Source organism: Vicugna pacos, chromosome 12 (assembly GCF_048564905.1).
Source record: "Vicugna pacos chromosome 12, VicPac4, whole genome shotgun sequence".
Lineage (NCBI taxonomy): Eukaryota > Metazoa > Chordata > Mammalia > Artiodactyla > Camelidae > Vicugna > Vicugna pacos.
Genome location: NC_132998.1, coordinates 57,786,347 through 57,810,796, shown reverse-complemented (window position 1 = coordinate 57,810,796; position 24,450 = coordinate 57,786,347). Strand labels below are relative to the sequence as shown.

Sequence of the window (24,450 nt, the reverse complement as noted above, 5' to 3'; positions counted from 1 at the left end):
ACGTTTCCTTTCCCCCAAGGGGCTGCTCTGTGCCTCAAGCCCACCCCAGTCCTGGCTCTTGTCCTCCACCCAGACTGCGTGTCCTGGAGTGACCCCTCTTCCTTGATCCGGACAGATTGAACCCCCAACTGGGGACGGACATCATGCTGGACGAGGTCAACGACACGGTGCTGGTCGACGCCCTCTGGGAGACTGAGGTCTACATCTACGAGCACCGGGAGCAGTTCCAGAAACTCATCCAGCTGCTGCTCTCGCCGTGAGGCCGCCAGGCCCGCAGCCGCCCCTGCCCTCCCCACCCAGCCCCTGCGGGGGAGGCCGGGCGGGGCCCGACCACCACACCCCTGGGCCTAGCTGGGCCCAGGCAGCCCTAGGCCCAGGGCATGGCGGGCCTCCTGCCTGAGGCTGGTCCTGAAGGCCTCTCTTCCCTCTGTCCCCTCCTCTGGCCCTCCGTGTCATTCCAGGCCTAAAGAGCCTGGAGCCCCACTTGGGCCCGTTCCCCGACTGCCTCCCTGACTGACTCCCGGGGCCCTTGGCCCTGTTGGCTCAAACACTAAGGGCACCTGGACGTGCTACCAGCCCCAGCCTCCGAGGGGGTCCTGGGCTCTTCCGGGCCCCCTGGGGGGTGCAGCAACCCTTTCTACCCTCTGCCCTCTGCTGGAGGTGGGGCTAGAGAAATGGGCTGTCACCCACCCCATCAGGAGGGGAAACCCAGGCTCCAGGAGTGGGGTGGCCCATTCGACTTTGCCCCTCAACACGCACCCTGCCACCCGCACCCCACCCTGCGAGCTCTCCTCAGCTCTCAAAGGTCGCTCCTGTGACTTAAGTTATTCTTCCCGACAGGAAGTGGTTTATGAGCGGAGAGGGGCTCCATGGACTGCCCAGACTGTGAAATAAACGGTTCCATTCCAGTTTGCCTGTGTGGTGTGTGCTGTGGTGTGAGTGTCCCTGTCCCCCAACCCTGCCACCTCCCCTCAGCCTTGACCTTCAGCCTTGACTGTCATCTTCCTGTGCCCACTTAGATAGAAGCTGTTTCCCAGGCTCCCCGAGTTAGGAACACCTCTTGTCTTCCTTGGGTCTCTCCCAGTCAGGCCTCCAAGGGTGTTCAGAGCCAGCATCCAGGCCCACCTGCCTCATGGCTGAGGGGAGGGAGAGCCCCACTTGCCAGAGGGGATGAGACCAGAGAGGGCAGGGAGCTCAGGCACCATCACACAGCGAGTGAGCAAGGCCAGGGTGTGTGCAACTCAGGATTTGTGGTGCCCTGTCTCCAGCATGCAGGGGAGCTGGATGGGCGGCAGCAGGTGTGGGAGCCACAGCCCTTGGGATGCAGGTCTGAGGGGCTCAGGGTAGAGAAGGGGCCTGAGAATAGTGATGAGTGGGCGTGTTCTGCCTGCAGGCGCTGGGGATTGTCAGGGCCAGGGGTATCGGGGAGTGCACTGCACAGCTCCAACCCCAGTAGGGTGGGCACTGCCCAGTAAGGCAGGTGGGAGGGCAGCAGTCCCCCAGAGCCAAGGATCCCCCCTGGCCTGGAAAAGTCTTGTTCTCAAGGAGAAGGTGACCTAGGGGAGTGGCCGTCCACGCGTGCCCACCAGTCCACGGCTCAGAGGGGTAAATAATTGAAGGGCAGGTCACATGAACCTACCCGCGTCACAGGATGCCTTCCCTGCCGGCTCTGGTTACGCCCCATATCGCGTTCTGACATCCCTGGCTGGTGAATAATTAAGCTGCCACCTCCTCCTCGGCCGGCGCTCCCATCTCCAGGTCCCACTCTGCAGCCTCCTTCACTGCCCACTGAGCAGCGGGCCCTGGAGTGTACAGCCCCCAGTGCTCCCAGCCCTGACGTCACCACCAGCCTCCTGCTCAGCGCCCGGGTGCACCCACTCCATGGCCCCCGAAATGGACCAGTTCTACAGGTCCACCATGGCCATCTACAAGGTGAGTGTGTGTGCGGCCAAGGCCTGGGCTCGAGCACCCTCTTCCAGGGCTCGAAGGTCAGGCTGGCTCTGGAGGACAGAGGGTGAGCATGGCTGCAGCATGTTCTGGAAAAGAAAGCCCAGAACCAGGCTGGGCTGAGCTGTGGGCTTGGCGGTGGGGATCCCTGGGGCCGTCAGTCACTCCAGCCCTAACCTGAGGCTCCCAGAGCAGGGGTCCATCCAGTGAGAGACCGGCCTGCTGAGACAGCACTTCAACAGGAGCCCCCAACTCCCAAACACTGGACAGAGCAGGGCAGGGCCCAAGGTGGCCTCAGCTGGGAGCAGGGGGCCTGAGGAGCCACCTGGCCCGGGAGTGGGGAGTTTCTGTCTCTTTGTCTCTTTCTCTCTGTCTCCCTGTCTCTGTTTCTCTGTCTCTCTCTGGTTTCTGAGCCCCTCATGCAAACTTCCTACCTCACTCCGGAGGGGCTGCGGCAGTCTCCATAGACATTTATTGAGCACCTCCTGTGTGTAGGGCCCTTTCATATGTAAACCTCACGACACCCTACCTGTGGGGTAGAAAATAATCACCCCCCAAAAATAATCACCCCACTTGATAGATGGGAAAACTGAGGCCAGGAGTTGTTCAAAGTCACCAAGGGAGGAAGTGAGGCTGCTGGAGTTTAAATCGAGACCCGAGTACCCAGGGTTCTCTCCCACTGGCCATGGGCTGGGGCAGCCTAAGGGACCCAGCCACAGCCTTGCTCCCAAGGGACTCTTCTTTGAGGAGGGAAAGATCTGTCCTTGCCTCTGAGGTGACTGTCTGCAGCCCACATGTCCAGCCTGGTGAGACCTGGACTCAGGGCTGGGTTGAGCCACATGTAGCCAGGCCCTGTGAAAGACCGCAGGCTTCAGCCAGTGGGAGGAGAACCTGCCAGGAGCAAGTTCCCCCTGGGCAGGTGGTGAGCGGGAGCAGGCCAAGGGGGCCCTGGCCTGGATCTGGGCCTCTGAGGCCCTTGCAGCGGAGAGCCAGGCTTCTGGGTGACTCCAGGTTTCTAGGTGTCTCACTGGGGCTGCTCCTAAGGCCCAGGGACTTGCCTCTGCCCATCATTCCTTCTTCTTCTCCCAATCTCCCCCTTCTGTCCCCTTGCCTTCTGGCTTCAGAGCATCATGGAGCAGTTTAACCCCGCCCTGGAGAACCTGGTGTACCTGGGGAACAACTACCTCCGGGCCTTCCATGGTGAGTTCCCGGCCCCCCTCAACCCCATGCAGCCCCCCTGGTGCCCCCTACCCATAGTCTCTGGACCCCACACCAGACACTCCACTCATCCTCGCCCCTACACACTCCCACCCACCACCTTCACCCTCACGCTCTGGCCAGAGACCCCTCACATACCTTCAGCTGCACCCCCGGGTGCTCTCAGAGATGCAGCACTGGGCCCTGCAGGCCCATGAAACCCCAGCTGCACACACTGCAGATGTCACCCCGATGCTGCCCAGTGAGCGCATTGCCATACCCAGGCCACCTCTGCACCCCACCCCTACACCCTGACCTGCCCCCCACACCTACAGTCACACACCTACAGTCAAGCCTCATTACTCGCTCAGCGCCTGTGCAAACAGCTACCATCCCCCCATCTCCCAACAACCCCCACCCCACCTGCCCAATCAGCGCTAATCAGCAAAGGGTTATGAGTCCTCTGCGGGATGGACAAGCCAGGGACACACCCTGAGCTGTGTCACCCAATCCCTCCCTGCCTTTTAGGACTTCAGAGTCAAAGTCCTCACACCAGCGACCTGAGCCCACACCACCCCCACCCCCACCCCCACATCGTGTCTCTACACCTGGGCCTCACGACACACCCGCCCATGCCCTCCTTATGGGCACACAGAAGCCTGCACCCCCAGCCATGACAGGCACATGCCGAGGTCCCGCTCAGCGCCAGGCCGTGTGCTGGGTGCAGCTGCCCCTCGGCCCTGCATCCGCAGTGAGAGTCCACTTGTCTTCTACACCCCCTTTCTCCTCTGGCAATGGCACGCATCCACACACACCACCCAGGGCACCCCTCCCTCTCACACACACCTGTGCCAGAGCCCACACTGTCCCCTCCACACTCTCTCCTGATGGCAGGAGAGGCCTCCAGGAGGATGGGGGCACATGGAGGTGGGGGGCAGGGGTTGGAACCATCCCTCTCTCTGCGCAGCTCTGTCCGAGGCAGCTGAAGTGTACTTCAATGCCATCCAGAAGATCGGGGAGCAGGCCCTGCAGAGCTCCACCTCGCAGATTCTGGGTGAGTCATGCCCCCTCCCCTACATCTCTCCCAACTTCTTGGGTCTGGGGGACCTCCTCCTAGCCCTGCCTCCACCCCAGGCCTCCTCTCGTCCAGGCTCCGGAATCCTCTATCTGCCTCCCTGATGCCTCCCCTTAGGCCCAGGGCCTGCACCGCCTCCCATTCTCAGGTCCTAGAGGGGGTTCCTTTCACATCCAGTCCTTCCAGGAAGTCCTTCCCAAAGACACAAGCCTTGTAGGCCGGAGCGCAGAGCCCAGACTCCCATTCTGGAGCCCATGCCTCTTCCCATTACACCCCTTAGGACTTCTCCGGGACTGGGACAGGTACCACCAGAGACCCAGAGCCATAGAGGAAATCCTTGGACTTTGGTCCCCAAATCCAGCCCCGGGCAGGCCCTCTGGCAGCTTTTGGCGGGAAGAGGGCGAGCAGGGCGGGCCCCCCACTGAAGCCACTTCTCTCCATGCCTCCAGGTGAGATTTTGGTGCAGATGTCCGACACCCAGCGGCACTTGAACTCTGACCTAGAGGTGGTGGTGAGTCTCAGAACCCACATCCTAGAGGGGTCACCAGGGAGAGTGGGCTGCTTTCCAACCTGACAACAGAGGCTGCCCTTCTGGGCACCTGCCAGGCCAGGCTCTGCTGCGCATATTTACCTGCGCATCTTGTTCAAGCTCCAGGAACCTGGGAAGCAGGTGCCTTCCCCGTCTCCATTTGACAGCAAGAAACTGAGACTTAGGGATCTAGTCACTCGCCCAAGACTCCAGAGTGAGTGGAGGAGGTGGGAAGAGGAAGGACTGTCACCCAGGTACATCAGGCCCAGGCGCCTGCCCCCTACCTGCCTCCCTAGCCCCTCCCTCCACTCGCCCAGGGAGCAGCCAGTGATCCGAACTTGAAGAGCTGGCCTCTGCTGATACAGCCTGGTGTTCCCACCACTGGGCTGTTGTCATGCTGTTCTCCCAGCCTAGGGCACCCCCACCCCTATTCCTGCCGGCCAGCAGAGTCGCCCTCCTCCCGGAAGCCTCCCCTGACCTCTGGGCAAGTTCAGTCTCTCTTCCCTCTGGACTCCAACAGATGCTTCTATCCGTTCTTAGCCAGTGATGGTGAAGGAAACGAGCTCTGCAGCCAGAGCACCTGAGGTCAAAGCCCAGCTCCACTAGTTATTGGCTTTGTGACCTTGGACAAGCTACTTAACCTCTCTGTGCCTCAGTTTATCTGTCTGTGAAATGGAGATAACCAGAATAACGAAGATTAATAAGTATAAACTGTTAACCCTGGCACCCATGACCCTCTAGTACCTCAGCTTTGATAATTAGAAGTAAAATCTACCTCCTGTCTCTATCCTTACCAAGAGGGAGCCGTGCAAGCTGTGGTCTTCTCTTTGTGGCTCCAGGGCCTGGGACAGAGACCTGGCACTGAGCAGGGCTTCACTGACCGTGGAAGGAAAGAATAAGCTTTGAAAAGGAAGCGGGATTTGGCCGGAGGGAGAGAAGACGAGAGGGCGTTCTGGGAGGGTCCATGGGCTGAGCACTTTCACAGCGAGGTTGGCATCAGGGAGAAGTGAGCCAGGGCCCCGGAGCTGGGCGGAGAGGGGCAGGCGGGCGGGGCCGGGCGTGAGGGGCATCGGGAGGTTCTGAAGGAAATTGCAACTATCATGACAGTGCATGGTCCTCAAATGTGGGAAACCCCTGGAAGTCTGGGTGTTCTTTGAGGACATCGTAAAATACTTTTCTGTTTGGTTACTATGTAGAAATGAGGAACAATTTCACCAGCAGGAAATGTACATCCACCTACACACCATAGGACAAACCATGGCCCTGGGCATGTGTCCCGGACACTTTGAGGCAAAGCGCTAAGCCCACGCCACCTGCTGGGGCTCGGGCGGGGAGGGTGGTGATGGAGCTTGGCTCATGCTGGCAGCTTGTGACTTCCTCTCCTTGTGTTTGGTGGCTCGCCATGTCACTTGTGCCACACCTGGGCTGGACAGGGACGAGTATCACCCAGGCCCACTCTGTAAGGAGAGCTGCCCTGTCTGGGTACTGGTGTCTTGGCCGTGACACGAGGGCAGGGCCCTCGCGCAGAGCTGTACTGGGCAGAACACGCCAGAGGCTGCCTCCCCCTTGGGCTCATTCATCCCACAGCTATGTACTGTCATGTGGCAGTACTGCTGTCAGCACTGGGGATGCAGCAGACAGACCCCCCTGCTCTCCTCAAGGGGGAATCAGACAAAACCCAAGACAAATAAGTGAATATATATGTGACAGGTAGATGCAAAACATGCAATGGAGAAAAACAGAATGGGGAAGGGGGATAGAAAGCCCTGGAGGGATGCAATTTTTAACAGATATTTAACATAAAACATTAAAAGGTGACATTGAGGAGAGGCCTGAAGGAGGTGGGGGAACAAGTAGGGAGCCATCTTCGGGAAGAGTGTTCTGGGCCGAGGGAACAGCATGTGGGTAGGCTCGAGGAGGCCCACATGGCCAGAGTCCAGGCAGCAACGGTGAATGTGGAGATGATCAGCCACTAACTGGGGCCAGTTGTGTGAGCATTGTCGGGACTCCAGCCATGCCTCTGAGTGTGCTGAGCACAGGAATGACAGGATTGGGCTCAAGTTTGGTTTAAAAAAAAATTATTCTAAATGAAAACATAGGCACAGAAAATCTCATTGAACAAATTAGCGCTTAATGAATCATTAAGACAAACCACCTTTGAAACTCCCACCCAGGTCAAGAACGTTGCTGGCCTCCCCCGAACCTCCCCCCTCCCCTGTGGCCCCATCAAATCCCAGCCCCTCCCTCCCTCCCTCCAAAAGTAACCACTGGTCCAACACTGCCTTGTGTTTCTTTGTCATTGATCACCCAGTTGTACGACCTTAGACACTAGACTTTGTCTTGCTCTCTCTCTCTCTTTTTAAATGTCTTTGGGTCTCTTTTAATCTACTGGTCCCCTCTCCATCCCTTTCCTTTCCTTACAACTTATCCGTTGAGGACCCAGGGGCCTTCTGACTGGTTAGTTTTCCCAACACTCCTGGTACAGCTCAGCTTGTTCCTCTGTCCTCTGGACCCAGAGGCTTGATCAACTCAGGTTCCATCCCTTTGGCAAGACTAGAGGAGGTGCCGGCTTCTTCCATCGGGAGGCACGTCACATCTGCTGCCATGTGATAGTGACAGCAATAGAGGCTGTGTGTCCACACCCCTTCACACGTGGGAGCTACAAGATGCTGCTCTCATTTATTAACTGGACTATTTCTATCTGAAGATGCTTCTCCTTAGGTGTGTTTGAAATCCAGCAGCAAAATGGGAAAGTCAGGATAAAGGCTTGTTCCCTCCTTTGTCAGCTTTCAAGACCATGAATTTGCTCCCCGTCATCTTCTGAAGGTGACCAATTAATTAGCTTTATTTTTCACTAGCACCATCATTGTAATATTTTTAGTATCATAGATTTAAACGTATTTGATGTGTTTCGCTCATTTACAATCATTTTACTGAAGTTGAAAATGTCCCCTCTTTGATCAGTAGAAGCCTCTTCAGTCCGGCACGTGAGTCCTTTTGGCGTAACTCTCATGGTTTTGACAGCTTCCTTGTTATCGAGCCTGACAAAGTGTCCTGACCTCTTCTGGCACTTTTGCACTCTATACGTGGAATCAGCCATCTCTCCACGAAACTCTGTTTTTAATTTTTTGTTTTTAGTGGAAAGTGGTATTTCAAGACCATAATCTGGGCACTAGGAGTGTCCATGGCTACTGAGTTGATCATTCTTCCTAGATTTTTTCAGTGGCCAGTAACATATGTACATTCATAGGTATATATAATAAATATGCTCTATATGCCTAGATATATACATTTATACATAGATACACACATACATTTGCACAAATGATATGTGTATATACACATACATACATGATAAATATATAGTTAAAGACAGAATGCTTCTTAAGTTCATGCTGATACTTCCAATTCAGATTCAGCCACAGATTTTTACTTAACCTCTTCTCTGTTCCACCAGTATCTCTTTTGTTCCACAGCAAGAATCCTGATTCTCAAGGATAGAGAGAATGAAAGGATAACATCCCACAGTTACCCGTTTGCTTTGTCTCATGTTATACCCACAACAGCCTCTGAATAATGTTAGTGCGTCTACCACCACCAATATGATTTCTGAAAACAGTTAAAACGTATTTTACATTTGCTCTCCTCAATCTCCTCCCAATTTTTTTCTTTTTCTTAAGTCTAGCAATTTTTCTAGAATATGTCTTGATGTGGATCAGTCTGGGACAATAGTCTTAGTTATATGGTGTACTCTTTCAATAGGTAATTGAAATCTGTTTTTTTTTTTAATTTCAGAAAAGTTATCTTGAATTACAGTTTTTAGAATTTGTTTTGTTTGTTTGTTCTTTCTTTGCATTTCTTCCTCAGGGACTCATCTGTGTTTTAGACCTTCCTAGCCTGTCTTCACTCTTTTGTCTCTTCTTCTTGGCTGAAAGGAGTCCATATAGTTGTATGGATGAGACGATTTGGGGGGAAGGTCTGTGCTGAGATATGCATCTGGGAGCCGTCAGCATGTGGACTGCATGGGCTCACCAAGGGAGTGGTGTTGGTAGAGAAGGGAAGAGGCCCAAGGCCTGATCCCAGGGCAACCCAAACTTTGGGGATCAGGGAGATGAGGGGAGTCAGCAAAGGACAGAGAAGAGGAAGCCAGGAGGGTGCAAGGAAAACTAGGAGAAGGAGATGGGCTGGAAGCTGATGGAGGAAGGCATCTCAGGAGGTGGGAGCGATCAGTTGTGTCCAGTGATGACAAAGGGGACAAGTTGGATGAGTCCTGAGAATGAGACTCAGCAAGGTGGAGTCTTGGTGAGTTTGACAACAGCGCTCTTGGCGTGGTGGGGCAACAGCCTGACTGGAGGGCCTGAGTGGGAAGAGAGTGTTTGGGGTCAGCCCACAGAGACAATTCTTTCAAAGAGCTTTTCCTTTTGGCAAAGGGATTTCATGAGTTACTAGAATAACTGGAGATGTGGAACTTACAGTGCGTGTTCTCAACAATAGGACTGCTCTCAGCTTCTGCTACTGAAGGGTTTACAGGATCCACTGAGGAAGCATGTGCCGAGGAGAGGGGAGCAGGGGGAGGCGGCCTCTGTTCAGACTTGCTGGGAATTCCTCAGCCTGCCCTGGGCTTGGTGACTTCCTTGTTTCAGAAGCCACCTGCTAATTATAGACAGTCCTCTGGCTCCCCCACAGCACGAGTTCAAAGTTCTCTTCAAGCATCAACTTTTTTTTTTTCAATTTTTGTTGTTTTGCTTTTTGAGGGGCGAGTGAGGAGGTAATTAAGTTTATTTTTTTAATGGAGGTACTGGGATTGAACCCAGGACCTCATGCATGCTAAGCACATGCTCTACCACTGAGCTCTACCCTCCCCTTTCTTCAAGCATCAACTTACTAGATTCAGGAGCTTGACGATGACTTTCCATTAAACCGGTGGTGCCTGGGCCCCATCTGACTGGGGCATCCTGGGTCTGTGCCCCTACGCTGTTGGTGAGCTCAGCCAAGCCCTGGTAATGGGAAGAATTACAATCCACCTGTCCTGCTCCAACATGCATTTCCGTGGTGGCACTCAGTTCATATGTGGCTGGAAGCAGGAGACATATCCTATGACATGGAAGGTGGCTTGATCCTAAGCGATGTTTCTTAGGCAAGAGGAGGGGGACAGGGTATCAGAATTAGTAAGAACGGGACCGCCCCCAGCCTGCCTGCCGCGCTGACAGCAACAGCTCTTTTAAGAACGTTTGAAAACGTCCTGCGCTTAGGCCTCCCTGGGGAAAGCGAGGGCTCCCAGCTGCCCACCCCCACCCCGGGACTCAGCTGTGGGGCAGGAGCTGCATCTCCCTCGCCCACCATCATGACCACCCAGCCTCATCCCAGCTGGTCCAGGCTCACCGGCTCTGCGGTAATTAATGTTGCCAGTAGGGCCATTCTATTGATCTTGTGCATTTTTAGTATTTTCCTGTGGCTTGGATGTGGTTCAAGTTCATCTCTGCAGGTACCCTTCGCCTTCTCTATTAGTGCTCTGGTTGTACAGTTGCTGCATCTCCTATGAGCCCTGTTGTTTATATTGGGTGATTTTGCAGGATGCGGTGATTTTCAGGGACATACATCTTGTGTTCAGGTAGAGATCTTGAACTGTCACTTTAGTGGAAAGCAGGACCAGGAGGGTGAGGCCAGTGAGGCACCCAGGAGACGCCCACTGGGAGGCCGTGCAGGTGCAGGTGGGGAAGGCTCACTTCCTTACTGTTGGGATCCAGCAGTAAAAGGCCCCCATGGGCCAGAAACTGGGACTCAGAGCAGCTGGTAACACAGATTCCTGCCTCCCATCCCAACAGCCACAAGCAGGATTTTAAGGCCTGGCCAGTCCCAAGGAGGCCACAGCCAAGCTCCCTTACAGACCAGCAGTTAGCAGAAACAATTGTGGTTTCAGAAACAATTGTGGAAGAAAAACTTAGAATTTTCATAATTTGCTAGTCTTTCCTGATTACCCGCATTCCTGCCCCTGAGGGTCAGAGCCTGCCGCCCTCAGCGGGACCTCTGGGGCAGGAGGCAGGACCCAGTGAAGGTGCTTCTTCTTCTTTTTTTAAATCTTTTTTTTTTTTTTTTTTTTTTTTTTTTAGTTTTCAAAAAGTTATTTATTTTAACGGAGGTCCTGGGGATTGAACCCAGGACTTCATGCATGCTAAGCCTGCGCTCTACCACTGAGCTACACCCTCCCCGTCTGCTGAGGGCTCTTGAGCTGCTGAGGGGAAAGGCTGTGTGCAGAGAAGGCTGAGCAGAGGTGGAGGGGTCCCCAGAAGTGGCAGAGGTCTGGAGATGCTCCCCTTTGTTTCTGCTCAGTTGGAACCCGGGAGCAGAGTGTAGCTGCAAGGATTTAGGTCCAACACCCCAGCAACATGTAGTGACCCAGGGAACACCACTGGGGGACACGTGGGGAATGTGCCAGCTGACCACTGGGGCCCACAGAATCAAAGCTTGCTGAGTTCTAGGGCGGGACCTTAGAAAGCATCTGGCTAAAACCTTCCTGTTACAGATGAGGAAACTGAGGCACAGAGATGGGCAGCAACTCATCCAAAGTTACAGAGCAAATCGGAGGCAGAACCTCTAGAGTGTGCTAGAAGGAAACTCTTCTGAGCCTGAGCCCAATAGCCTTCCTGGGCCTCCTGGTCACGCAGGTGGTCAGTCACCTCCTCCTCACCTGTCACGGGACCCCGCCATCCCAGTGAAGACCTCAACAGCTAGTGAGCACTTTGCTGGGCCAGGTCTGGCACACGGTGCTGGGGCCACAGAGACGGGGCAGACTTGGTTCAGACCCACAGTGGCTCGCTGCTCCTACAAAAGGGCTATATCCAGGGGCCTGGCAAGAAATTCCATCCTGTGACTGGAGGAATGAACAATGAACAAAAAATTGTACACATTCCAAAACAAAATCTGAGAGTTTCCGCCTGGAAGTCCTCCCAGCAGAGGGAGCAGGGATGCTGGTATTTAAATATTGGTATGAAGTTCCAGGCATCATCAAGGCACAGGCTAAGAACCAGAAGGTGTTGACATATTACACAGAGGATTTTGCACTAAATGTTTTATATGTTTAACTGCTTAATTTTCCCTCCAACCAGGTGCTCTTATTATACCCATTTCTCTGATGTTTGGGCAGGTGCCTGGTGTGTTACAAATGCAGTGGGCAATGTATTGGAGTGGGCAGTGCCAGGAACACTGGGGCCTGGGAATGATAGGGCCACCCTGATCACCCCTGCCCTGCACTCCACACAGGTGCAGACATTCCATGGAGACCTGCTGCAGCACATGGAGAAGAACACCAAGCTGGACATGCAGTTCATCAAAGTGAGTCTGGCCACCCATCCTGGCCCCACAGCCCATCACTGGCAGGACCATCTCTCCCCATTTGATGGATGGGCACACCGAGGCCAGTGCTGGGCATTGACTGGCTGCAGGATACACATGTTCCTAGCTGAGCGCCTGCCCCCGTCCAGCACTCCAGTACATGGGCTGGGTGCCTTGAGCTCTTTGACACAGGGGTCTCCCTCCTCTCTCCACTCCATCCAAGGACAGCCGCCAGCACTACGAGCTGGAGTACCGCCACCGAGCTGCCAACCTGGAGAAGCACATGTCAGAGCTGTGGCGTATGGAGCGCAAGAGAGACAAGAATGCTCGGGAGATGAAGGTGCAGGGGCTGGGGACGAGACCAGGCTCTGAGGGGGGCCCCTGATACCGTCCTGAGCTCCCCTACCCAACTCCAGGAGTGTGGCTTGCCCTATCCATCTTGTGTGGTGGGCACAGCTGGAGAGGTCAGCCTGCCACTGGCAGGGTGGGCATCACTGGTGTCAGGGACACCCTCAGCCCGGCTCCTTGTCCTGTCACTGCCTGGCCCTCCCCAGGTTCCCTTGGCCTCCCTCCTCTTCTAGCTCACTGAGAAAACCTGAGGCCATCAGTTATGCTGCTCCTGATCATGGTAGCAAAGTTGTGGTCTACCAGCAGCCACCCTCTCCCTCCCTCCTGTACCCTGGCTCAGTCCAGCCCCTCCTCCCGAGCTCAGGGCCCCATCCCTGGCCTCTGTCTCCCAGGCCTCTATCTCCTTTCCTGTCTCCTCTTCTGGCTTCTTTGATAAGCTCACCTCTTTGTCTCCCTCTCTCTCTCTCTCTCTCCTCCTAAGTAGGGGCTATTAATCAATTAATTTGCATTTTCATTAAACCAACCTGCCTGGACCTCACTTCTGTGCTCAGCCCTGTGGTGGGTGCTGGGGAGAGAGGGATGGCTCAGACCCATCCCTACCTGGGAGAAGTGCCCCAGCCAGGGGGCATGCAGGGCCAGGGGGCATGCAGGGCCCAGGCTCATGATGCACATGAGAAGGAAGACCAGCGCAAGGATGGGCTGAGTGCTCAGGGGAGGCCTCGGGAGGAGTTGCTGGTTCAGAAAGGAGAGGGGCGCTTCAGACAGCGGGCACTCGTTGCGGGTGGGATGTGGGATCCGCTCCCTGCCTCCAGCCAGCATCCCCTTTTTCCCCAGGAGAGCGTGAACCGGCTGCACGCGCAGATGCAGGCCTTTGTGTCTGAGAGTCAGCGGGCGGCAGAACTGGAAGAGAAGCGGCGCTATCGCTTCCTGGCTGAGAAGCACCTGCTGCTTTCCAACACCTTCCTGCAGTTTTTTGGCCGGGTGAGCTGGGGCTGGGGGGACAGCTAACGGAGCCCTTCTAGGGGCTGTGCTCTCCGCGAGCTGGCTGCGCACAGGAATTGCCCTCCCTTCCTCCCTTTTCCCTTCTTTCCATCTACTTTTAAGATATTTCTTATTTATTTACTCTCTCCATCGATTTCTTTGTGTTTATTCGTGTCATCAAATATTCATCCATTTATTCATTCATAATTTTTAAAATTCTCACATTCATTAACTAATTCATGCATTTATTAATTCGTGTATGAATGATTTTTTTTATTCCTGCTTAAATATACTCACTACTCACAAAATCATTAACTCATAGCCTTACTCAGTTATTATCTATTAATTTTACCATATTACTTAAATCTTCTATGCTCTTGCCTTACTCTATCTGCTAGACTATCGTATTTCTGATGGATTTTGCTTTCTGCCTTTGGTTGTCCTGTTGTTTAGTGCTGTGGGGTTTATGCTTTGACTGTTACATCTTCTCTGTAAATATTGCCATCTATGTATTTAATGTCTCTCATAATCCAGGATGATACCTTTCATTCCACTTTGTCTGACATTGTTATTGCCCTTCCTACTTTTTCTTTTCTTATCTTTTAAGTGTTTTCTGTTACAAAGATATAGCCTAGTTTTGTTTTTTGCCCAGTCTGACAGTCTGTGCCGTAGAATTCAGTCCATTCTCATTTAACGTTAATCCCATTTCTGAATAACCTGATTTAATTGTATTTCCTTTGTCATTTCCTCTTTTTCTCCCATTCTTGTCGTTATCAGTTTGATTAACTATATATTCCCCAGTCAACTTTAGTACCATAATAGCCAGTTATTTTACCAGCAAAAGCAAGCTTATTCAGGAATTGCAATTTAGGATATGCTAACTATGGCAAACCATGGGGGAATCCAGAGAATAAGGAAGGCGGGCTTGCTTTAATGGGGGAAAGAGGGGAGCTGAGAGGGGCTGTAATAACCAAAGAGTACATTGGAGAAAGCTGGGACTTCAAAGTATGGATGTTTCTCATTGGCAGGCTGCTGAAGTCTGATTGGCTGGCCTGTGACAAGGGCGGGGGCGAAGAGGGGAGGAGTTTTCTTCTATTGTTGGATAATAAAACAGGCAACACCTTCTTGTAGGAAAGGTTGGCTTGCTTCTCTTCCTGCTTGGAATAATTGAGGATGCCTGGGAGGGCAGGAGAGCTCCTCCTACAGGAGTGTCCTTCCTCCAGTTTTAGCTGGGATTTATTTAATTCATTCCACATCCCTTTCCCCTTAATTAATTTGGAAATTCTGTTCTTTTCATCTCTGTTTATGATGACCTCACTTTGTGACCCTCATAAGCACATATATTTATTATCTTTCTCAAAAAAATACTGCCCCCCCAATACTTGGTCTATTGCTCCCCTCAGCCCATGAGATGAGACCTTGAGGACTTTCCTGCCCTCTTTCATTCTCTAAGATGAGGCTTGCAAAAATCTTTACTCCTCTTCTCATTCTCCCCAAATCCCACATCTTAGTTTTGCCAAGAAACGTTGGGACTTAGATTCAGACCCTCACTCGTCATTTCCTTGCAGCATAGCCCTTCTATTTCAAGAATCTTAGTTAGATTACATATATTACCACTGCCAGCTCACCACCACCGTCACCCAACATTTCACCACACATATGATCAGATGCATGTCTTACCACTGTTTTCTTTTTTTTTTAATTTTTCATTGAAGTGTAGTTGATTTACAATGTTAGTTTCAGATGTACAGCAAAGTGATTCAGTCATGCATATACACACATATATACATACATATATATTTTTCTTTTCAGATTCTTTTCCATTATATATTATTATCAGAAACTGAATATAGTTCCCTGTGCTATACAGTAGGTCCTTGTTGTTTATTTTATATACAGTCATGTGTGTCTGTTAATCCCCAACCCCTAATGTATCCGTCCCCACCCTTTCCCCTTTGGACTTGCTACTGTTTTCAGTCCTTTCCATCTCCACTGTCTTGAGGTTTCTGTTTTGATTAATTGGTGTCGATAGAGAACTCGCAGGGTTATTTTCTACAGATACACTGAATTCTTGCATATCTGTAAATGTCTCGCTTTCACCCTGACTGGTGAGGAGCATACTGGCTGGCTGAAGGACTTGAGAGCTGCAGGCTTCTTCTTCTCATGGTCCAAGATGATTTGCCCGTTTTCCAGCACTCTGTGTTGTAGTTGCTAGGTCAGGTGCTGGTCTGTCTCCTTTCCCTTTTAAGTAACTGACTCTTTTCTCTACGGATGCTTGGAGATTTTCTTTGTGTCCTTGGGACTCAGGAACTTGTCTGGGCACCACCTAGATGGATGCCTGTCGGTGCCCCTTCAGCCTGCAGGAGCAAGTCTTTCTGCAGGTCCTGGGACTTATTTCTTCTTCTGTTTCTTTAATTATTATCTCTCCGCCATCATTATTTTTTTAATGGAGGTACTAGGTATTGAACCCAGGACCTTATGTATGCTAAGCACACACTCTACCACTGAGCTATACCCACTACCACCAATATTCAAACCCTTTTTTAGGCAGGGAGGAGGTATTTCTTTGTATTCTTGCTCAGTTTCTATTTCCATTTCTTTGCCTGCTTGTTCAGTTTCCCAAGTACTGGGCCCTGGCTGCCAATTCTGGCAAGTAATTTTGTCTCGCTGAGTCTCATTTTCTCACTTGGAAAAGGAGGGAAGTAATCGCCCCCTCAGAAGGTTGGTACGATGATGCAGCCTGGCACGTGCTGGAGCCCAGTAGAATTAGGGCCCCCTGCCCCTGCTCACTCCCCTCCAAAGATGAAAACAAAGGTTAACATTCAGGAGACCCATCTGTTTGAAGACAGCAGACTCCAACAGCCAGCAGCAGCCTCCCTCCTCCCCACCTCCGGGCCCTTACCTCACCAGACCCCTCCCTGAGTCTCTGTTTCTGCACCCAGGGACCCTCCAGTGCTGAGCAGAGGCGAGAGACATGGCCGCGACTGATCTCGGCCCCTGCCGATATTCTCCTGCTGTCACCACCACACTCAGCCCCACGCTCAGGGTTCAGCCTTCTCCTCCCCTCCTCCTCTCTCCCACAGAGTGATCCTTCTGGGAGGAACCGCTTCTTCTTCCTTTAAACAGTTTTATTGAGATATAATTCACACACCATGCAATTCACCCATTTAAAGTGTACAAGTCACTGGTTTAGTATATTCATAGAGTTGTTCATCCGTTGCTGTAAATCAAACTTAGAACACTTTCATTACCCCTAAAAATCTCAGTACCCCTTAGTGGTCATTCCTCAGTCTTCCCATTCCCCCTTGCCCTAAGCAACCACTAATCTACTTTCTGTCTCTATAGATTTGCCTCTTCGGGCCATTTCACATGAAAGGGATCACATGTGACTGGCTTCCTTCACTGAGCATCATGTTTTTCAGGTTCATCAGCACATGTCCATACCCCGTTCCTTTGTATTGCCAAATGATATTCCGTCATCTAGATAAACCACATTTATTTATCCATTCATCAATGGATGGACATCCGGGTTGTTCCTACTTTTAAGCTATTATGAATAATGCTGCTATGGCTATCCATGTAAAAGATTTTGCGTGGATGTAGGTTTTCATTTCTCTTGGATATATAGGAGTAGAGGTGGTGAGTCATCTGGTAATTCTGCATTTACCTGTTTGAGGAACTTCCAGACTCACCATTTTGTATTCCCACTGGCAGTTTTGAGGTGTCCAAATTTCTCTACATCCTTGCCAACACTTGTTACTGTCTTTTTGATTAAAGCCATCCCAGTGTGAGGCAGTATTACATTACGGTTTTGATTTGATTTCCCTGATGGCTGATAATGCTGAATATCTTTTCATGTATTCACTAGCCATGTATATGGCTTCTTTGGGAGGACAAGTTTAAGCACGTTTAGCATTGGATGGTTTGAATAATTTCAGTGGGCTCTGGGCTATAATGGTTGTCTCTAGTTGTCTGGCCCTGGCTTGGGTGATTTAGGGTAGGGGAAATACAGGCTTGGTGTTCAAGTTAGATGGAGGTGGTTGGGGATATGGGTTTTGGATCCACTGATCTGCTTACGAAAGGTGTGCTCAGAGGCAAACTGCTTACTATCTCTAGGAAATTATCTAGCCCTGTGAGGGCAGTCTTTTCAGAATTAGCAAGACCCCAGGAGGCCAAAGCATCATAAAGCACAGAAAATTAAAAACATGATTAATACACACAGCAGGTCTAACATTTAAAGTCCTCCCACCCAAAGCTGTTATGGACTATGTGGTCAGCTGCTAAGTTTCCTGTCCTTGAATGTACTGAAGCAGTTAGAATGCCCATGTATTAGACACTAGAAAAGGGGTGCTTACATAGACTAAAAGAATAGACTGGAAAAACTATTTGAAAGACTTCTTTTAGAAAACTACTCAAGCTAGCTTAAACAGAAAAGGTATTTTATTTTAGTCACTGGGAGGTTCAAGGGTTTCAGGCATAGCTGGATCCAGGAGCACACAAGATTTCATAAGAAAGTTGCCACTATCCGTTGCTTAGTTGTAGTTTCCTGTGTTGGCTTTATTCTATTTAGCAAACCCCATGAGGTGAAAGAATATATTTTTCCAGATTATTCCAGGGTAAGTACTGGGATTGGGTTCTTTGGTCAGTGTTTGGGTAGGTGTGCGTCCCTAACTCCAGGAGGGTGGAGCAACCAGAGTGGCCAGGCCTGGATTGTACCCCTACCCCTGTATCAGGCAGTGGGAGAGCCCCGACCAAAGCATGCAGACTGAGAGAGGGGGCAGGAGAAGCTCCACAAGAAAACTGAGGGACCTCTGACAAAAGAGGGGGAAGGCTGGACAGTGAGTGAACCCAAGTGACCACAATGATCTTTGGTTCCTTCCAGCTAGAAATCCTGGCCATCTTCAGCTTACAGCGCCCGAGTTCCCAGGTCTAGGGTGCCACTTCTGAGTCCCCAGGATTCTGGGGGCTGCTCAGATCTCGCTGACCCCCACCCATGTCCCCACCCGGCAGGCCCGGGGGATACTCCAGAACCGCGTGCTGCTGTGGAAAGAGCAGTCGGAGGCCAGCCGCAGCCCGTCGCGCGCCCACTCCCCTGGCCTGCTGGGCCCGGTGCTGGGGCCACCCTACCCCTCGGGCCGCTTGACGCCCACCCGCCTGGATATGGTGAGGCCCTGGGCGCCCCCGCCGCCGTTCGTGCCCCCGCCGCCGTTCGCGCCCCCGCCGCCGTTCGCGCCCCGGCCACCCCCGGCACCTTCTGTGGGGCCCTGGGGCCTGAGACCCTCCGCCTGGAGCCTCCTCCCTCCGAGGGTCCCATTCTACGCTGCGCCCCTCGGGCGGCCCTTCCGCCGTGGCGCGGCCTCGGCGCCCCCGTGGTGGCTCGGCCGCCGGCCGGAGAACCCCTACGCCGACGCCTGGGACTGGGGGTGGGGGCTGGACTAAGGCGCCGCGGCCCCGCCCCTCCCCGCCCCACCCTCCCCTGCCCGTCTCCCCTCGCAGCCCCAGAGGCCTCTGGGAGAGTTCGGCCCCCCCCGCAGCCGGCATGGCTCCGGCTCCTACGGCCCCGAGCCCACCGAGGCGAGGCCCGCGTCCCAGCTGGAGCCAGACCGCCGGTCCCTGCCCCGGACGCCGTCTGCCTGTGAGTACCCGCCCCCCGGCCCCCGGTGTGCAGAGGGAGGGCCGGGAAGAGCAACTGAGGTTGCGGCTGCAGCAGGAGGGATCGAGGGTAGACGCGAGGGAGAACTTCCCGCCCACGCGCCGCGGCGCTCTCCCATCCCTCGGCAGCCTCGCTCAACAGCAGCAGCACCCAGCGCTCGCGCTCCAACTCCTTCGGCGAGCGCCCAGGCGGCGGGGGTGGCGGCGGCGCCCGGAGAGTCCGTGCCCTGGTTTCCCACTCGGAGGGTGCCAACCACACACTGCTGCGCTTCTCAGCCGGAGATGTCGTGGAGGTGCTGGTGCCTGAGGCCCAGAACGGCTGGCTCTATGGCAAGCTGCAGGGCTCATCCACGTGAGTGAGAGCCTCGGGGCGCAGGGTGGGTGGGAAGGAGGACCGTGAAGCAGGGCTCCAGCTCTGACTGAGTTCTCCAGGATGGAGGCTGTCCCAGGGGCCTCGGACAACTCTCCCCTATTCGCATCCCCTTCCTCCTCCCACCCCAGTTTCCTCATCCATTCAATGGGAGTAGGAAGAGCCTCTTTACCAAGTTCAGGGTGGTGGCCCTTGAGAGGGTGGTAGAGGGTGAAAAATGGGAAGGTTCTCTCACAAGTGGGAACACTACAGTAACCCTATTGCTTGAGCACCTACTGTGCATATTATATTACACTGAGGGAGAAGGCAGCTTCCCCAGTACCCTGAGAGAGTCAGCCAAGTTCTGATAGAGAGAATAGACAGGGAGGTTGGCCAGGCGCAGGAGCGGTGCTGGGACCTTGCAGGCTGAGTGCACTTACCTCCTTGCAGTCACGCGCAGTGGAAATCCTTAAAGAACCTAAACTTTGGCTGCTTTTGACACCATGAGTAGAAGGGGAGGTGGGGAAGTACACTGCAGTCGCTGTAAGCCTGGCGGAAAGCAGGGATCACTCTTCCTGCCAAAGAAATAGGGGAAAGTGGGAGCCTGCTGGAGCCAGGCAGCGCCGCTTGCAGGGCTTTATGAGCAAGAGACTGCGTGGTACCCACACCCGCTCATGCTAAGGAGAGAGGAATGAATGAGGACAAGAAGAGGCGATGAATGAATGGAGCATAGATGGAGTTGCAGGCGCATGTGAGGGTGCTTGCAAGTGTGGTTGTGTGGGCTAGTAGATGGACAGGTGAGAACGGGTGAGGGTGTGGTGGTGGTGTGGGCAGGTGAGTGCATGCACCTGTGAGCAGATGCATAGATGGATGGGTAGGTGGGGATGGACTGGGTGACTGGGGACATGGGAGGATGCATGGATGTGGGGTATGTGTGCATAAATAGACTGGTGGGGGATTGGAGAGGTATGTGAGTGTGTTGATAGAGGGGTGGGCAGGTGGGCAAGTGCTGAGGGATGGATTAATGGATTGGTGGTCCATGGGTGGTTGCCCACGTGGATCATGGATGGGTGATGCATGGATGGGATGCTGTGTGGATAGATGGGTGGATGGCAGGCGACTACATAGATCAGGAATGGAAGGATGGGCTGGTGCGTAGAGAGATAGGACTAAGAATATGAGTGGTGGAAACATCTGCTTTGCAGACCCACGTAAGAGGGCAGCAGAGTTCGCCCTGAAAGTCCCCAACACAGGCGTGTAGCAAACCTCCTGGGGACCTGATTATAAACGCACCCAGACCAGTGCTCTCAAACCACATTCCTGGGACACCATTATCCTTTCTGTGACTCAGGTTAGGGAAGACGATGGCAGGTTTCATTGGTAGGCACTTTAGAGTGAAAACAGAAGTAAAAAGTTTTTGGTTTTGTCAATTTGAGTTGAAATAGCTTCCAGTTACTTTTAGGTGAGAAAGTTGTTGACTTGGTTTGGGGATCTAAAGTGGCTTTTTGGAGGACACTTTCCCAGGTGTTTTGCAAGAATCTGATGGGTTCCTCAGAGTCTGAAAAGCCTAAGGAACATCGTTCCTAGTGCCTCTCTCTCAACCCTGGCTGCTCTGAAGGTGCAGTGATGAGCCTCCAGCCAAAGACTCCAAGAGCAGGGTGCCTGGGGTCATGGGAACCAGAGGGCCTAGGGTGGAGGGAAGCAGCTGGGTTGGGGATGAAAGAGCACTGGTCCATAGCCAGGCACCCCAGCTCCAGTGCCCCTTCCCCTGGGCTCCAGCAGCTGCCTGTGTTCCCCCATCCCAACCCCGTCTCCTTCACATCACCCTTGCACCCTTGCAATCATCTGCTTGTGGGTCTGTCTCCCTACCAGGCTGGGAGCCCCTGGAGAGTAGGGACTGTGTCTGGCTTTCTGTGGGCCCTCGTGTGGTGGGTGCCCAGTGTGTAGGGAATGAAGCTGGTCACCACATGTCCTTGGATACAATGCTTTCCTTGTTGGATCTCCAGTCCCTCCTCTCTAAGGTGCCCCAGCCCCTGACGGGACATGAGGCTGGACAGGCAGCTTTGAAAGTCAGGAAAGACCTCCTTCAAGGGATGAAATGAGTTTCTCTGGGCAAAGCCATTAGAGCCAGGCCGGTGCACAGCAGTGCTCAGTAATTGTCTGCTCCTCTTAAAAGTATTATTTTGACCACTGTTGTTGGCCCTTTGGTTATGGGACCCTCTGCTTCCACCCCCCAGGAGTGGCTGGTTTCCTGAGGCCTATGTGAAGCCTTTGGAGGAGCTGCCCATGAATTCCATGAACCCCTTGAACCCTGTGACCTCCATGAACCCCTTGAACCCGGTGACCTCCATGAATCCCATGAGCCCTATGAATGAGCTGCCTTCCAGGTACCGCTGTGGTCAGAGGTGGGGCAGGGGTGGGGACTCCAGTGGGCAGGGGTTGGGTGGGCCACCAGGGAGGGCATCTGTGAGCTGCAGTCCTGAGTGAGCCCAGGCCCCTTCAGCCCTTGGAGAAAGGGTGCCCCCATCTCTCTACATGTAAAGGTCATTATGTCCATCCCTCTGCCTCCTCTCAGGGCTGCCTTTAAGCCAACAATCTCTTTTCACCCAGGGGCAGGGGAGGGGTCTGTAGGATGCTCAGGGGCCCAGCAGATGGGATCAGGTGCAGGAGGGCCTGACCCCTGACCCTCTCCCCTCCCAACCTTTCTCTGGACTCAGGTCCTACCCACTCCGGGGCAGCCACAGTCTAGATGACCTCCTGGACCGGCCGGGCAACTCCACAGCATCCTCAGAGTACTGGGATGGCCAATCCCACCCCCGAACCCCGAGCCGGGTCCCGAGCCGCACCCCCAGCCCTGCACCTACACCCTTGCCTGGCAATCGCCGAAATAGCATGGGCAGCATGGCAGTGGCCAGTGACGTCAAGGTGAGTCCCCTCCCCCAGCCTATCCTCAACCCTGGCGGGGTGCAGTGGGCTGGGAGACCAGAGACCAGGTAACCCTCCCCACCCTAGCCTCAGTCTGCCCGGCAGGGGACCCTCCCACCCCAACCTCAGTCTGCGCATCTATGCAGGGAGGGGCAGCGTGGGTTTCTGAGTCTGGGGCGGAGGATGGGGGAAAAGCACTTCTCTCAGAAGCAGAGCCCAGGAGTCTGGCTGAGAGCACCGGAAAAGACCTCCCTGGGGGCAGTGTTAGCCCTGGGAGATGGTACTCTGGCCCAGAAGCTCCTCAGGTCTGAAACCCACAGAATTCTGGGCTTCGGAACACTGGGACCTCATTTTCCAGAAGCCTGGCACAGCAGGGCCTCTGGTCCAGTCTTCTGCCCTTCCAGAAGGGGGAAAGGGAGGGGCTGGGGCTCGCTTGCTCCTTCCTCCCCAAACCCGGCCTTCCCTCCCCACTCACTGCAGAAACTTACGTCCTGGGAGCAGCAACCCCCAGAGCTCTTCCCTCGGTAAGTCCTCAAGTAGGGGTCAAAGGGGGCTGGGCTCAGCGGAGGGCTGTGGCAGGAGACAAGGTGAGCGTGAGTGGAGGTGACCCAATGGAGACAGGAGGTAGCGGTGGACACCTGGCTCCAATGCCCAGCTGCCTTCCCTGGACCCACAGCCAGCTGGGGACCTGGGGCCCTCTCACCCCCAACTCTCCTCCCACAGGGGCACGAACCCCTTTGCCACCGTAAAGCTGCGTCCCACTGTCACCAATGACCGCTCAGCACCCCTCATCCGCTGAGGCACCTTCCTTCACCGGGGGTCTGAGGTCACCCCCCACACACCTGCCCAGGGGCTGCCCAGAGCTGGCGGCAGCAGAGGCAGCAGCAGTGGATCCGAGAAGCCGGGCCCTGATACGGGGCAGGGGGGTGGCTGCTCTTCCCCGAAACACACTCCAGCCTGAGCAGTTCCAAGGCCTGGGGTCTGGGCCTTCAAAATAAAGCAGGCGGAATTGGAAGACGAAGAACCATTATTCCCCTCCAGGGGGCCGCGGACGCTCCCTGGAGGCCTATGTCATGCCCCCCAACTTCTTTCCCCCTTCTCTGTCCCAGTGGGGAGGAGCCCTTTGCACACCCTCTCCCCTGCCCTGCACCCCGTCCCCTGTTTAACTTTTGTAAACGGCGAAAAATAAAGCAAGTGAGACATGGCAGTGGGATTGGTGGAGTCTGATTTGAGGGATAGGGTGGGACAGGTTGGGGATGGAGACCTCCCACCAGAGAAAGGAATCCAGGATGTCCTGAAAGTCATTGGCGGTTCCCTGGGACGCCTCACCCACTCCCAGCCCCCTACATCCCTCATTTTAAGCAAGTCTTTAGGTCTGCCCTAACTCCTGCAAACTGGATCCCCCATCTCTGGCCCAGGCTCATTTCTGCTGTGGGTTCCCCAGGAAATAGTGGCCTCTTCTCCAGAGGGGGAGAGGTGGCAGTGGCTGAAGTCCGGGACCACCAGCAAGTCACCCTCTAGCACCCTGGGACACAGCACCCTTTGTTCTGGCCCCTCCCCGCCCCCTCAGTCCCAGGCTCTCCGGGCTGGATTAGCCTTATCCTGGGGAAATCACAGGCCCCTCCTGGAATGCGGCCTGGGGATGGGGGGCAGGCGAGGAGTTGAGGTGATTAGGGCTGGTGGGGTCTCTCCAGGGCAGGGCTGTGCCCCTTGTACCACTAGGACCCCCCAAGGCAGGGCTCTGTGTGTCCTCTGCCTGAGGCTCCAGGAGATGATGGGATTCCCTTCCCCTACCCCCATCTTTGGCTCTCCCTGGACAGGCCTGGGACAACGAACCCCACCATGGGGCCCAGCCTGGCCCTGTCCCTTCTCCCCTCCCAAGCAAAAGCCTCTTAGAGGCGATGGGGGTGGGGGAACACTAAGCCCCAGGCCTGGGGGAGCGAGCTGTCGGCAAGAGACGGCCAGCGTCTGATCTGCAGGCAAGCCGGGGAGTCTTCAGCAGTGGCCCCCATCAGGCTAGGCTTTCCCGGGGGAGCCCATTGGGCAGCCCTTACCTGCAGGCCTCAGGAGATGTGAGGCTGGACATCCAAACCCACAGGACGGCTCAGGTAAGTG

At 54.1% G+C, this 24,450-nt stretch overlaps 2 protein-coding genes across 10 annotated transcripts in view; both read left to right on the top strand.

The window, feature by feature from the left end:
• The window catches only part of PLA2G6 (phospholipase A2 group VI), a 50,403-nt gene extending 49,495 nt beyond the window's left edge, over window positions 1-908 (top strand). For all 9 annotated transcript variants that reach the window (XM_006207078.4, XM_031671726.2, XM_015241615.3 and 6 more), the window contains one exon: window positions 116-908. In XM_006207078.4, the coding sequence (XP_006207140.1) occupies window positions 116-260 (145 nt within the window). In that variant the 3' untranslated portion in view covers window positions 261-908. The remainder of the gene's footprint in view (window positions 1-115) is intronic.
• On the top strand, window positions 865-23,542 carry BAIAP2L2 (BAR/IMD domain containing adaptor protein 2 like 2). The gene is made up of 15 exons (XM_072973506.1): window positions 865-935; window positions 1,759-1,932; window positions 3,072-3,147; window positions 4,112-4,198; window positions 4,669-4,730; window positions 12,009-12,080; window positions 12,304-12,420; window positions 13,263-13,409; window positions 18,420-18,572; window positions 18,906-19,044; window positions 19,191-19,413; window positions 21,648-21,797; window positions 22,128-22,335; window positions 22,816-22,859; window positions 23,059-23,542. The coding sequence occupies exons 1-15, from the start codon at window positions 870-872 to the stop codon at window positions 23,132-23,134; spliced, it is 1,794 nt and encodes a 597-aa protein (XP_072829607.1). The 5' UTR covers window positions 865-869; the 3' UTR covers window positions 23,135-23,542.
• Window positions 23,543-24,450: the final 908 nt, after the last annotated feature.

Excerpts from the sequence above, each read along its gene's own strand:
- BAIAP2L2 (XM_072973506.1), top strand. The coding sequence starts at position 870 with ATGGACTGCCCAGACTGTGAAATAAACGGTTCCATTCCAGTTTGCCTG. Across the intron at positions 936-1,758 it reads TGTGTGGTGTGTGCTGTGGT|GTCCCACTCTGCAGCCTCCT; the intron begins GTGAGTGTCCCT and ends TCCCATCTCCAG. Across the intron at positions 1,933-3,071 it reads CCACCATGGCCATCTACAAG|AGCATCATGGAGCAGTTTAA; the intron begins GTGAGTGTGTGT and ends TTCTGGCTTCAG.